The sequence below is a fragment of the Erpetoichthys calabaricus genome, chromosome 5, assembly GCF_900747795.2.
Source record: "Erpetoichthys calabaricus chromosome 5, fErpCal1.3, whole genome shotgun sequence".
Classification (NCBI taxonomy): Eukaryota; Metazoa; Chordata; class Cladistia; order Polypteriformes; family Polypteridae; genus Erpetoichthys; species Erpetoichthys calabaricus.
In genome coordinates, this window is record NC_041398.2 from 21270960 (window position 1) to 21286328 (window position 15369).

The window sequence follows — 15369 nt, forward strand, 5'->3', positions numbered from 1 at the left end:
AGGGTCATTAAGGTCGCCCAGGGGATAGTCGGCTGTCCTCTCCCCTCACTAGAAGAACTACACAGTTCCTGTTGTCTCAGGAACGTCAAGAAAATTCTTCAGGACCCATCACACCCAGGACATGCATTGTTTGAACGCCTGCCTTCAGGCAGACATTTCAGATCCATAAAGACTAAGACAAATAGACCGAGAAACAGTTTCTATCCTTCAACCATCACCATGCTGAATGCTGCTAAGTGGTCAATCTGACCGAGTGCACCTTCATGTTTACAACACAATACACTCTCATGTTTACAATACAGCCCTAAGTCAACATTGGCTATGGGAAAAGTGCAATATGACGTATGTAAGAATGGATGATTTTAATTTTTAATTTTATTCTTGTATTGGAAAATTGCACCTACATTTCCGTTGTACAATGTCTCATTACTACAATGACAATATTTTGATTGATTGATTGATTGATTGATCTTAATAAATATAAATATAAATATCTGGGAGTGCAGCTGGATAATAAATTAGACTGGACTGCCAATACTGATGCTCTGTGTAAGAAAGGACAAAGCCGGTTATACTTCCTTAGAAGGCTGGTGTCCTTCAACATCTGCAATAAGATGCTGCAGATGTTCCATCAGACGGTTGTGGCAAGTGCCATCTTCTACGCGGTGGTGTGCTGGGGAGGCAGCATTAAGAGGAAAGACGCCTCACGCCTGGACAAACTGGTGAGGAAGGCAGGCTCTGTTGTTGGCATGGAGCTGGACAGTTTGACATCTGTGGCAGAGCAACGGGCGCTCAGCAGACTCCTGTCAATCATGGAGAATCCACTGCATCCACTAAACAGGATCATCTCCAGACAAAGGAGCAGCTTCAGCGACAGACTGCTGTCACTGTCCTGCTCTACTGACAGACTGAGGAGATCGTTCCTCCCCCAAACTATGCGACTCTTCAATTCCACCCGGGGGGGTAAACGTTAACATTTAACATTATACAAGTTATTGTCTGTTTTTCACCTGCATTATTATCAATCTTTAATTTAATATTATTTATTGTATCAGTATGCTGCTGCTGGAGAATGTGAATTTCCCATTGGGATTAATAAAGTATCTATCTATCTATCTATCTAATATATGGTGGTCCAGATGTAATTATATAATTATTGCATTGCATTGCATTAAAAGTTGCATAGTTGGATCTAGACCACCGTATACAGTAGATATAAAACACCGAGCAGTTTAATAACAGTTCTCCCTCCGGGCAGTAGATGGCAGTGTTTACCCGATTGGCAGCACACTGGCGCAACTTCGTTTCATCGGGTCGCGCTTTGATGACTCGTTTTGTATTTGCGACTTCCAAACGCGGTCGGCTTGCTTCCAGAAAACACAACTAACAAAAAAAAGAAAAAATGGTTAGAAAAAGGGAGACGGAGTGAGAAAACAGAGCGGCAACGTGGAGGGAGAGTGTCGGTAAGTGACGGAGGCTTCGGGCGCAGACAGGAATACCGACGGATGGGTGAGCAGCGGGCCGGAATCAACCGTAAATCAGGCTATTTGCGTATAATTTATCGCATAAAATTATGGGAAAGAGTAGTGGAAGCTCAGTTAAGAAGGGAGGTGATGTTTCATGCCGGGAAAGAGCACCACAGATGTGATGTTTGTCTCGAGGGTGTTGATGGAGAAGGCCAGAAGGAGTTGCATTGCGTCTTCGTGGACCTGACAGGGGGCCTCGAGGGGAGTTGGGGTTCAAACTGGAAAACTTGAGTTTTGAACCTTTTGCCTGTTTTTGACTTTGTCTGTCATCCGTGTCAAGTGGGGATTTTTTATGTCCTCGCTCTACTGAGAGCTTCGAGAGGCTAACATGATGGGTTCAGGACGCGGGTGGAATAGAAAAGCTTTTCGTTACTTCGGGGTTGTGCTTCGGTGGTGATGACGACCCCGGAAAGGACAACTGTTATGGGGGCTTTTTAAAACGGCTTGAGCTGAGCTGAGTTGAGGTTAAGGAAATGGCAGTGGATTGCGCCCGGACTGTCTTTCGAGGAAGAGTTCTCGTTATTAACAATCAAGTCGCCTTCATGCTGCGGCATAAACTGAGGAGTGTCGATCCACCAGCACAAAAATTATTCGTTTTTTTTGGAATGGTGTGCACTGGGGGGCTCATCTGTTTACAAGTGGAAGGAAGGAGGACAAGGGCTGATTGATGTCTGCAGTAAAGCAGCAAGTTTCAGGTTGCGAGTTTTACTGCGCCTTTTTTTTTCTCTTTAGAACCCCTAATTTGGAAAGAAAGACAAAATAGCCCTCTCTTTATTTCATAAAATTGAAAATTTGGGTTTTGATATCCAGTTATTGTTGATGGAGTTAAGAAACGTAGATCTTGCTCCATTACCCATATTGTACAAAGGAGCTCCAAGTCAGTAAAACTCCCTTCTTCAGAGAGTGCCATCCACATCCCCTTCGCTTTTCAATGAACCCCTCATTCTCAGTTCTCTATTCACACGTCCACTTCTTTTTATGGTTAGTTTTATAAAGTCCTCACTTAAAAGTAGGATTGAGTTTTTTTTTTTCTCTTTAAAGATGCCATTATGTTGATTCAAAGCTGGGTATTCAATCAGTAAGAACTGCTGATTATTTATTACCAGTAACGGCGCACTGCACGATAACGTGAAGTGAATCCACTTGACTTCTAGTTTTCCTCCTCTTTCTCTGTACGTTTATCATTTGTTTGCTCAGAGGTTGATGCTCTTTCTCTTTCCTGAGCAGCTCTTCTTTACTCCACCCCAGCGGCCCGCTTCTTCTCTTCTTTCTTGATTCTACAATAAAATAAAATAAAAATAGAAAGAGGAATAATCTTGGTGGTCAATCATTACCCTGAAAGCGGTTAGTAGACGTCACGTAGTATATGTGCGCCAAATTTCAGATCAATAGTTCAAGCGGTTTGTGAGCTACAGGTGATTTAAAATCCTGGACAGACAAACGAACAGCAACGGTAGCGTATTATAGAAGAAGATCCTTTATGACAAAAGACTTCATCAGGCTAAGAGAAAGTCAGGGAAACTCAACTTCAGTGCGTAAGAAGACAGAGGATGACGCCTGCTTTTCTGATCTGGAGGTGGAACCTAAAGTGGAGATGAATGGTGTGAGGCAGGAGTCCATGTTAAGATTTGAAAAAACGAAAGGGAATGGTTTTGATGTTTAGTTTTAGTTTTTTTTTTTTTGTTTTTTTGTATACTGCATTAAAGTTTTCAATCTTATAAATCTAAAAAAACACCATCATGACACCCTGGACTGTAAAATGAAATGTGAAAGTGGAGGTCAGGCCAGCATGGAGAGAATTTTATAAACGCCCAAATAATAAGAGAGAAGGAAATTTACAGTGGAGAATCGAACACGGGCTCCTCGCGACCCAAATGTGTTCTTAAATAAATAAACTTCAGAGTGATGTGAGCGACAGATGTGCCTGCTGTGGGGAGAAACAAACCGTATATCATTTATTCTTATAGTGTGTGAGATTGAAAAATCTGTTTTCGTACTTTTGGAAATTATGTGAAAAATCTATTGTTACATGTAATGATCAGAGATTTACTTGGGGCATGAAATGTAACAAAAAATCAAACTTCAATTTTTAAATTATTTACTTGGGCAAGCAAAGTTAGCCATATTAAAAAGCCATAATAACAGACAGAGTGATTTATTTTCAAATTGTATATTACTTTGAGAATAAAGCTGGGATTTTTTGTATTATAAGGCAATGTGTAATATTGAAGAATTTGAAAAAGTGTGGGGAATAAAGGGGGTGCTGTGGTCCATTGAGGAGGGGCAACTAAAAATCAAGTTGGAATAACGAGGAGTCGCTGGTGTGCGATTGTCAGGTGAAATGTAACAAGGATTAGTGGAGTGCTGAATACGACTTGATGTGCGGGGAAGCAGGCGGGTACTGGGCAGAAGGGCAGGGGCAAAGTAATTATTACTTGGGAAACTCTTATTAACTGTATAATACTGACACGCTCATGTTTTCTATTGTGCAAAATAAAGTTTATTTTAGAAAAGAAGTATCTATCAATTAGATAGATAGAAATGAATGGATCTATCTATCTATCTATCTATCTATCTATCTATCTATCTATCTATCTATCTATCTATCTATCTATCTATCTATCTATTATATAGTGCCTTTCATATCTATCTATCTATCTATCTATCTATCTATCTATCTATCTATCTATCTATCTATCTATCATATAGTGCCTTTCATATCTATCTATCATATAGTGCCTTTCATATCTATCTATTATATAGTGCCTTTCATATCTATCTATCTACCTATCTATCTAGTGCCTTTCATATCTATCTATTATATAGTGCCTTTCATATCTATCTATTATATAGTGCCTTTCATATCTATCTATCTGTTATATAGTGCCTTTCCTATCTGACAGGCCCCCACTGAGGTTGTTCGCTGGTTTGTTTGCACTTTTAATGGCTGTCAAATGTGACTCGGTACGTGTCTGTGCTGTTCGTGTTTGTTTTTTTGTGTATTTCTTTTTGTCACTCAGTCTTTTTCCAACCCCGGTGTGACATATCAGTTCATCACACACAAGCCACGTCTCTCTGACGTTTAGGTCTCACGTGGATCACCTTTGGATTTTTCACTGCTGCGGCTTGGCCAGCCTTGATATGAGCTGCGCTGCCGATCTGCAGTGGTTCAAAGTGGAGAATGTGAGTTTTGAACCATTTTCCTGTTCTTGAATTTGTCTCAACGAGTCGATTTTGTCTCCGTGTCCAGCAGGTTTATGTTGACTCTCCACTGAGAGCTTTGTGAGGCTAACATGGTGGGTTCAAATCTTTCCAAATCTCTCATAATAAAGTTGGTTCGTAGTTTGCTGTTTTTTTAATTAAAATTGGAATTTAATCCTCGAGTGTGCTCAAATTATATTTGAGGACTTTCTGAAGTAATTCTATTCATTTTTATTTTGACAGATAGAAGGAGCCTCCTTCCCAGTCCCCATGGACCCCATGCAGTGAGAGGACAGAGTTGTCCGTTTGAGGAGGGAATCTCAGAATATCAGACAGTCGGAGATGGAGAAGCGTTTCACACAAAGCATGGCCACAGCCAGAGAAGACGGCGTGAAGCAAAGACCGACACCTATTAAAGAAGAAGAAGAAGATGACGGTGACTGGGATACCCCGGGGCAATTCTGTGTGAAGCTGGAGGAGTGTGAAAGAAGAATTTCATCGTTTAAAGAGGAGGAGTCCGAGGTGGAGACGCCTGACATTAAGATCGAGTTCCGCGACGACTTCTCGGCCAGCCTTGAACCGAAAAAGCACGAAGCCGGGAATGTGTGCAAGCCAGACGTCTGCGAAGAATCTCATTGGAGCATGCAACCCGAGACCACTGGCAGAGGACCACTGGCCACCTGGCAGAATTTTAAGGAACTGAAATCGGAGTGTGAGGAGGGAAACAAGACAGAAGAAGACGAGAAGACGTCATCTAGGAGCGGTGCAGTCAGTAAGTCAAAAATTGGCAAATGTGTTTTGAAAACCAGTTTTCAGTTTGTCATTAGGGGTTTGTCAGTGTAGATTGAACGGCGAAAGTGGCAAACGTTTCCATTTAAAATGAAACGTACGACACAAGAAAGTGAAGCACTCCAAATATTTTCTCACTCCACTGTGTGTGTGTGTGTGTAGGTCAAGTTACAATGGTGAGTTGGATCTATCTATCTGTCTATCTATTAATTATATAGTGCCTTTCCTATCTATCTATCTTTCTATTGTGCCTTTCACATCTTTCTATCTATCCATCATCATACACATGAAAATCATTTCCTTGCCGTAGCTGAAGCTCCTGCTGTGGTTCTACTATAACATTCTCTGACATGCTCATTCCAAGTCAGGGTCTCCCCATATGAGGACCGAGTCCATCCTAGCATTGGAGGAAAAACGGTCCCCCCCCCCCCACCCTCCAACAACCAGCCCTGAACAGGGTGCTAATCCATTTTGGAGAGGCCCATTTACCTTGACTCCTAATGGGCCACTCAGTTTGCCTAAGGTGCCCATTTTTGGGGTCTGGTCAGCTCAGGTGAGAAACATCCAGCTGCAGTCAGGACAGTTTTAGTCCTCGGGCAGATCCGAGCACTTCAGATGCTAGGAGGTCCGAAAAATTGACGCACACCTCTGTACCCCCACTATTTCGCTAATGAACTGATGCCCCTCATGACGATTTCAATTCCCTTGTAGTCCCTGCACTCAAATATGTATTCAGCATTTATTAAACTTCTAAAGTGTCGAGGTCTCTCAGTGCTGCATCCGAAGCAGTTGCTTTGATGTCATATATTAAAAAGAAATTGAGCAAAAAATTGTAACAATAATATTTTATAGTATACGTTTTATATCTGCATTTGCCGTGTCTCATTCATGTGACTGCACTTTTTAATACGTTAGTTATATGCTGCACACAATGGAGTAGTGGCTGTGCTGTCTTATCTCTGTATATTCGCACTCGGGACACTCATTGAATTGAAACAATTGGGACTGTGGGAATCGCTTCCTTTATCTGAAGAAATGGAGAAGTGTCCAGCTGCAGTCAGGACAGTTTTAGGCCTCGGGCAGATCCGAGCACTTCAGATGCTATGAGGTCCATAAATTAATCCCCAACTACCCAAACCCCCCCCCCCCCCCCCCGGCATTTCTGGCTCCCCTCCCCATTTTGCTGGTGAACTGGTGCCCCTCGTGACGATTTCAATTCCCTTTAGTTTCTACACTCAAATGTGTATTCAGCATTTATTAAACTATCGAGGTCTCTCAGTTCTGCATCAGTTGTTTTGATATCATATGTTAGAAACAAATTGAACAAAAATTGTAACATTTTGTATTTTATAGTATACGTTTTATATCTGCGTTTGCCGTGTCTCATTCATGTGACTGCTCTTTTTAATACGTTAGTTATATGCTGCACACAACGGAGTAGTGGCTCTGCTGTCTTATCTCTGTATATTCACACTCGGGACACTCATTGAAACAATTGGGACTGTGGGAATCGCTTCCTTTGTCTGAAGAAATGGAGAAGTGTCCAGCTGTAGTCAGGATAGTTTTAGGCTTTGGGCAGATCCGAGCACTTCAGACGCTATGAGGTCCATAAATTAATCCCCAACCCCCCCCCCCCCCACAATTCTGGCTCCCCTCCCCATTTTGCTGGTGAAGTGGCGCCCCTCATGACGATTTCAATTCCCTTTAGTTTCTGCACTCAAGTGTGTATTATCGAGGTCTCTCAGTTCTGCATCGGTTGTTTTGATATCATATGTTAGAAACAAATTGAACAAAAATCGTAACATTTTGTATTTTATAGTATATGTTTTATATCTGCGTTTGCCACGTCTCATTCATGAGGCTGCTCTTTTTAATACGTTAGTTATATGCTGCACTCAACGGAGTAGCAGCTCTGTGGCTACACTGGTAATCAGAAGGCTGACCCCCTAGAAAAATGGGAAATGCTAAGGAGGAAGACGAAGAAGAATGAATGATATGCTGCACTCCACTTTGATTAACACTACATATTCTTATAGACGCTCAATCGAATAAATCATATCATTTGTGTAAACGGTCAAAATATGCAATGCTACGCTCCAGACTGTTGTTACTGGTGTACCAAATTTGAATCTTTATATTTACGATGCATTAATTGCAGCGGAGTTGATGCTCCGGCGGAATGACGCACTCGCCCTCAGAAGCACGAAGAGGTTTAAAGTAGTCGTATGAGTCGCCCAGTTCAGACCTTCTCTGTCAGCCAAGCGGCTTTGCGTACCCATTGTGGATGATGGCTCATGACCTCACAGGAACTACGAGGAGACGTTTATCACATTAGCACGACAGTTTATCCTGGTGAAGCTTTTTGTTGTATTTATAATAAATATTTTTATGCACACACATCCAGTTTGCCACCAGTTACTATAATAGAACATTTAGCCCATAAGTCAACCGCTAACACAATTGGAGTGGCGTGGAAAGTGGGTGGAGTCAAAAGAGAGGCAGCTGACAGGGGCGTTAGCTTATGGGCCTCAGAAGGTGTCAGGGTCGCTCAAACTGTCCCAACTGCAGCTGGACTCTGTTGAGTCAGGTTCAGGTTTGGGGTCTCATGCACTGGTGAAGCACATCACTGCACCCACTACACAACGAAACAGCTCAGGATCCCAATTGGCAAAAAGGCAGACATGCGGTCCAGTAAAAAACCCTTTGGAAATGACCCTCTGTCTGCTGCAGCCAGGTGTTAACGTGGGCATCACCTTGGCCTGGTCCTCAACAATGAGGGTCCTGTGAGCCGGACAGCCCTCGTGGGAATCGCGCCACATAGCCGTAATGCTGTAACTGACACACCCTCACAATGCAGGTCATGTGCCTCATTTGGGACTCCATGAGCAACACAAAGTCAAAGCAGCGGGACTCAAGGATTCTCTGAAGAGACACAGGAGTCCAGTCTTCATCTCAGGTCACCGGATAGTGTCCATGTCTTGCAAACAGGGGGCACCAGGACTCTAAAGACTTGGACATTCATCCTTTTATGGAGATATCAGCAGCGACACACACACTTTTCCAGCGACCTCATGACCCCCTGATGCTCGCTCAGTCCATCTGCTGACTTCATAGGAAGAGTCACCAGAGTCATGAATGTCACTGCTGAGGTAAGTAAACCTCTCAATGACGAGGTCGACCCTCTCTCCACAGACACACACACTGCTGATGGCCGTATCCAAGAGGTCACTAAAGGCCTGGCTCTTGGTTTTTATCACAAGCCCAGACCCTCCAACTCCTCACTCTGTCTCTCGAGAGCCCCCATCAGAAATTTACAAAGTATCGGTAGAGAGAGTGCAGTGTCCCAAGTGGGCAGTGAATCTCTGAGGGACACCAGTATCCTATCCTATCTCTTTTCGTCTCGTCTCATCCTATTGTTGATACAAAAAACTTAACATTTAAAAAGTAGCTGGATGAGATTTTCGAACCTCATTTTTGGACAAACGGGCGACATATGGACTGAATGGTCGGTCTCCTGTCATATTGGTCACACTGCTTATTCTCCGTTTGTTCTCATCTCATCTTACACCATTTTGTCTCGAACAATCTGTAGATGATGATGTGTGTTGAACAAACAGGTATCGCTAGCTAAGCAGAGGTGAGGTGCAATCCAACACGCGGTGAGACATAGAGCGACTCAAACAGAGGCTGGGGAGTGAAGGAGGAAGGTCTTGGCCCTCAGCCACTCTCTTGGCTTTGCATAAATACATTGGTACTGCAAGCGAACTCTGGTAGTTAGCGTGATGACAGAAGTCACAAAATCAAACGGAAAGTTCAAGCAAATTATAGAAAACAACTGGATCTAAATCTGTGAAGTAGTTCCCTCGTGAAAAACAGACGGACATACAAACAGAACGCGCTTGGACCATACAGTTTTTAAAACCGTTTCTTAGCGAGCACCTGTGGGCCAAGAGTAACCTACATTCCAAATTTTAAGTCCCAAGTCCTCATGGTTCGGGAGATTTCATGATGAGTGAGTCAGTGGTATTTGGCTTTTTTATAATATATATATATATATATATATATATATATATATGTATATATATATATGTGTGTATGTATATATATATATGTGTGTATGTATATATATATATATGTGTATGTATATATATATATGTGTGTATATATATATATATATATGTGTGTGTATATATATATATATGTGTGTATATATATATATATATATATATATATATATATATATATATATATATATTGTGAAGTACAGAAAGCACAGATTAAGGGATGGGGAATTGTCCCCATATACTGTGTGAAGCTCAGGCAGTGAAAACAGTGCTGAACCACAGGTCATTTGCATAAGAACCGCACAAAGACAATGAATATTTGAGATAGGGAGCTTTTATGGAGTGGAAACCAGAATGAGTACAGATGCAGAGGAATTGAGGATGACGTAAATGGAGTGGGACAGAGATGACGTCATCATTGGAGCCGGAAGTGAGGACATCAGTGAGGGACTGGAAATGAAGTCGTCACGGAAGGATGGTAAGTTGGTGTGGATGTGCGTTAGGCTTTGTTGTCGGGCGGTCGTCTTCAGAAAATCCTTTTATGTACTTTTGGACTTCGGATCTTTGATTTTTCTTGTAAGGAAGAGAGAAAGGCATTAGTACACTGTCCTGTACTCCCATCCCGTGTCTCTCATGATCTGTTGGACCTGTTGGCCACCCCCCAATCGCGCATGTATGGATTAAAACGTTAAACTGTTACAGAGTGAAGGTGAATAACCCAACATAAGCACCTTTAACATATGGGAGGGTGTTGGAATAACTGGTCAGAGACACCTGGTGAACATACAAAGTCCATACGTGTAATTGGCAGACAATTTTGTCTTTTTAATAATTTATTTATCTAATAGCATTGATCTAAACTGTTTGTTTTATTTCAGGCTTACAGGAGAATGGCAGCTCCTCCTCATCTTCATTTGCTCAGACCTCTCCTCAGTGGAAACAGCAGGACAAGAAGAAGAAGAAGATGATAAAGAAATCAACAAGAGGATCACAGAATTTGACAGCCACTTCTTTGGCGTGCAGTTCTGTTCCTGCTGACAAACACGATCAGCCCGAAGCCCTCAACACTGATCAACAACAAGGGCATAATACAAATCACAAGGCCTTGTTTACCAACTCCTCCGACCGTAAAGATAATACGTTGTTTCGTACAAAACAGAAGCCATATGCCTGCTCTGAGTGTGGCAAACGATTTTCACACAGCAACAGTTTTCACAGACACAAAAGAATTCACAATGGAGAGAAACCCCATTGCTGTTCTGAATGTGGCAAGTGTTTCTCGGACAACAGAAATCTTAATAGCCACATGACAATCCACACTGGAGAGAAACCCTATGCCTGTCCAGAGTGTGGAAAACGATTCCCATTGTTGCGCAGTCTTCAGAGCCACATAAGAATCCACACTGGAGAAAAACCCTATTGCTGCTCTGAGTGTGGCAAGCGATTCTCTGACAATAGCGGACTTCGACAGCACACCCGAATCCATACTGGAGAGAAGCCATATTGCTGTTCTGAATGTGGTAAACGATTCTCCCAGAGCAGCAATCTTCAGAAACACCTTCGAATCCACACTGGAGAAAAACCTCTTTGCTGTTCTGAATGTGGGAAGAGATTTTCAAACAGTAGCAGTCTGCAAAAACATGTAAAAATTCACACTGGAGAGAAACCTCACTGTTGTTCTGAATGTGGGAAAGGATTCTTACAAATCTATCACCTCCAATGCCATATCAGGATTCACACTGGAGAGAAGCCGTATTGTTGTACTGAATGTGGGAAACAGTTCTTACAAGTAAGCCAACTTCGGAGCCACATCAGAATTCACACCGGAGAAAAACCTCACTGTTGTTTGGAATGTGGCAAACAATTCTCTCACCTCAGTAGTCTTCATAATCACTTAAGAATTCATACTGGTGAGAAGCCCCATTGTTGTTCTGAATGTGGGAAAAGATTCCTACAAATTGGCCACCTACAACAGCACATTAGAATTCACACAGGAGAGAAGCCTTATTGTTGTTCTGAGTGTGGCAAACAATTCTCACAAACAAGTAGCCTTCACAATCACATGAGGATTCACAATGTTACATAGTAGGAAGGATTGGTTTCTACTGGTTTATTGCCAGTATGTCAGTCACACGGACAATGGTCTTGACGTTGGTGCTATGAGATAAAATATGGAACAGTATGGCTGCCAGAAAACATGTACTGTGCTATGATATTGACATCCAACAAAAGATCAAAGCTAAAAAATGTTCAGTGTAGTAATGCAGAAATACAGATAAACTATAAGATGAGGTTCACAGTGTAATGCAAACTACAAGGTAATGGGGTAGGGTTACACTTGAATATTTTTGGTAAGGAGCTGAATGGCTATAAGAAGGAAGTTGTTGAGATGGCATGTTGCCTGAGGGCGGTATTTCAGTTTATAAATGACTGCTGAGGCGAGTGGGGTTGTTGCAAGCTTCTTCACTCAGTTCTTAATCCTGGAAGCAAACAAGTCCTTTAGTGATGGAGGCTGACAGCCAATAATTTCTACAGAGCAGACCACCCACTGTAGCCTCGTCTGGGAAGTGGGATACTGGTCAGAACACTGATGGTGGTGACTGAATAAAAGCTCATTTGCAAGGACTGAGGAATGCTGAGCATCCCAAGATAAGAACAAATAATGATGGAGGCGATGTTTCTGTCCTACTTCAGAAGATTGTGAATTGTGGTCCCCAACAACTTAAAAGACTTCACCATGGACACTCCTTGGCCATAGACGTCAATGGAAGGATAAGGCAGGAGGGTGTGTGTGGAAGTCGGGTTCCATATATGCACTGTGTTTAGTTCAGCATTCCTATGAGCAACCCGTACTACAAGGTGGACCCCCTCTTTTTAGTTGGAGATGTGAGAGGAGACCCACAGGTGGCAGACTCTAAGGACTTAAGGTGGAGATCATTAATGGACTGGAGGTGGGCCACCATCAAATGTTCAGGGCTTTTCATAACTGCTGGGCCGGTAATCCTTAAATCAGAACAGTAGGATGGACCAGCCGCTACTTCAGATTCTGGACACTTTCTTGTGAGTGTCTCACTCAAACAGGACCAGGTATCCTATATCTAGACACTGATGCCAAAAACCGAGTAACAGAAAAACCAGACAACCGAAAGAGCAAGTGAGCGTACTGTGCTGTGGTAACACCATGCAATAAAGCTGAAACAGTTTTCAGTGCAATAATATCAAAATACTGATGAAGACTAGGATCAAGTTCACAGTGTGCTACCAAGTAACGAGGGGTACAGAGACAGAGGAGTGGAAGGAATACACTTGGAAATGTTTGGTAAGGAGCTGAATGTCCACACGACTGAAGTTTTGGAGTGAAGAATTATGGTGGCTGCCTGGATGAGATGAGTCTGCAGAAGTCTTTCTTGCTTTCAAAGGAGTCATTTAGTGGTGGACAATTTAGATCCTCTCCTGTGACCCAGTATTGGCAAGGGAACCAGCAAAAAAAGTTCGGAACATTCTGGATGATGGCTGAGTAAAACTTCATTAGCGTACTGAGGGTCTTAAGCTGGTGTAGGGGGAACAGACACACTGCTGTGGTTCATTAATACAAGAGGTGATGTTCTTGCCTCACTTCAGAGTGTCATTAATGATGGATCTCAAAAAAGACTCCACCATGGACGCAGCCTGGTTTAAGATTTCCACAAATGGATGGACAGGAGGGAGTTTAAGGAAGGCCACCACCATTTCCAGGGTTTTGATGTTCTTAATTACAAGCCCACCAGGCTACAGTGCGGTCCACTTACCGGAATGGGGTATCGTAATGTCATTAAGGAATGACATCCACACCTCAAATTCATTGGAATTATTACAGGAGGTGCAGTCGTGAGTGTAAAGTGAGAATATGGAAAATAAAAGGTCATGTGTGTTAGCACTTGAACCTCTGTGGGAATCGAGTATGCTTAGCAGTTAATCAATAGAGGCATATGCCATATTTCTTTTTTGGACAAAGGTCAGAGAAAAGCTACCCATGTTTAATAAATCAAAGTGGGGGAGATGAATGGGGATCAGCCCGATTTCAGAAGAGGGGGAACACGTGGCGGTCAGAAAATACAGCGCCTTGCACAATTATTGGCACCCTTGGTTAAGATGTGTTCTTAGGCTTCTAATAAATCTTAATAATAATAAACCTTTAATTGAAGTGCATTTATTCATTGGGGAAAAAAATCCCACATTAAGAAATACATTTTTTACATGAAATCATATGTTGCCAGAATTATTGGCACCCCTGCTGCTGTTAATATTTGGTACAACCCCGTTTTACCAACAGGACAGCACTTAATCTTCTTGTAATAAGTTTAGATAGATACTTTATTAATCCCAAGGGGAAATTTGTTTATATGTTTAATATGTCACTGTGCTCTGTACAAATATTTTAAATCTGCACAGCTGAGCCAGATTTAGTGCAAAGGGGCTCAGCATTTAGATATATAGATATAGATAGATACTTTATTAATCCCAATGGGAAATTCACATTCTCCAGCAGCAGCATATTGATACAATAAACAATATTAAATTAAAGATTGATAATAATGCAGGTGAAAAACAGACAATAACTTTGTATAATGTTAAATGTTAGCGTTTACCCCCCGGGTGGAATTGAAGAGTCGCATAGTGTGGGGGAGGAACGATCTCCTCAGTCTGTCAGTGGAGCAGGACAGTGACAGCAGTCTGTCGCTGAAGCTGCTCCTCTGGCTGGAGATGATCCTGTTCAGTGGATGCAGTGGATTCTCCATGATTGACAGGAGTCTGCTCAGTGCCCGTCGCTCTGCCACAAATGTCAAGCTGTCCAGCTCCGTGCCTACAATAGAGTCTGCCTTCCTCACCAGTTTGTCCAGGCGTGAGGCGTCTTTCTTCTTAATGCTGCCTCCCCAGCACACCACCGCGTAGAAGAGGGTGCTCGCCACAACTGTCTGATAGAACATCTGCAGCATCTTATTGCAGATGTTGAAGGACGCCAGCCTTCTAAGGAAGTATAGTCGGCTCTGTCCTCTCTTACACAGATCATCAGTATTGGCAGTCCAGCTGCACTCCCAGATATTTATAGGTCTGTACCCTCTGCACACAGTCACCTCTGATGATCACGGGGTCCATGAGGGGCCTGGTCCTCCTAAAATCCACCACCAGCTCCTTGGTTTTGCTGGTGTTCAGTTGTAGGTTGTTTGAGTCGCACCATTTAACAAAGTCCTTGATTAGGTCCCTATACTCCTCCTCCTGCCCACTCCTGATGCAGCCCACGATAGCAGTGAGCTATTAGAGCTGCTAGGCTAAGCATAAGATAAGATAGACAAAGGCAAATGGGCAACGTGCACTATTTCTGTGTGTTAAGAGTCAGCATGTACGGAATGGCATGATTTACCTAAGTGGGGGCCTGCACGTGGAGAAAGGGTATAAAACCTTGGCACATCTCGGATGGGAAATTTCGTCATCCGATCCGGAAAACCCTTCCAGTGCAGCGACGAAAATGGCAGACTCTAAACTTCGAGATCCCACTTCGATAATAGTCTTGTCATGGCTTCCTCGCCTGTTATGCCACGTAAATTGTCATCAAAGAAAGGTACAGTGGAACCTCGGTTTACGAGTGTTTTGCAAGACGAGCAAAAATTTTTAATAAATTTTCACTTGATAAACGAGCGAGGTCTTGCAGTACGAGTAGTATGTACTGTATACGCTTTGTTGGCTGAGCGTCATGTGATCACAACTGAGCTGATGGTTCTTCTCTCTCTCTCACTGCGGGATTGTGGGCA

The 15369-nt window shown here is 42.7% G+C and overlaps 1 protein-coding gene across 2 annotated transcripts; it reads left to right on the forward strand.

The window, feature by feature from the left end:
• Positions 1–1280: 1280 nt before the first annotated feature.
• On the forward strand, positions 1281–13692 carry LOC114644371 (zinc finger protein OZF-like). 2 transcript variants are annotated; one of them, XM_051927473.1, is made up of 3 exons: positions 1281–1463; positions 4971–5499; positions 10459–13692. In XM_051927473.1, exons 2-3 carry the CDS (start codon positions 5070–5072, stop codon positions 11664–11666), a joined length of 1638 nt encoding a protein of 545 aa, XP_051783433.1. In that variant the 5' UTR covers positions 1281–1463; positions 4971–5069; the 3' UTR covers positions 11667–13692. The 2 variants fall into 2 exon arrangements, with proteins under 2 accessions (XP_051783433.1, XP_051783434.1); XM_051927474.1 differs by lacking the exon at positions 1281–1463 and adding an exon at positions 1721–1757 and having other exon boundaries at positions 4975–5499.
• Positions 13693–15369: the final 1677 nt, after the last annotated feature.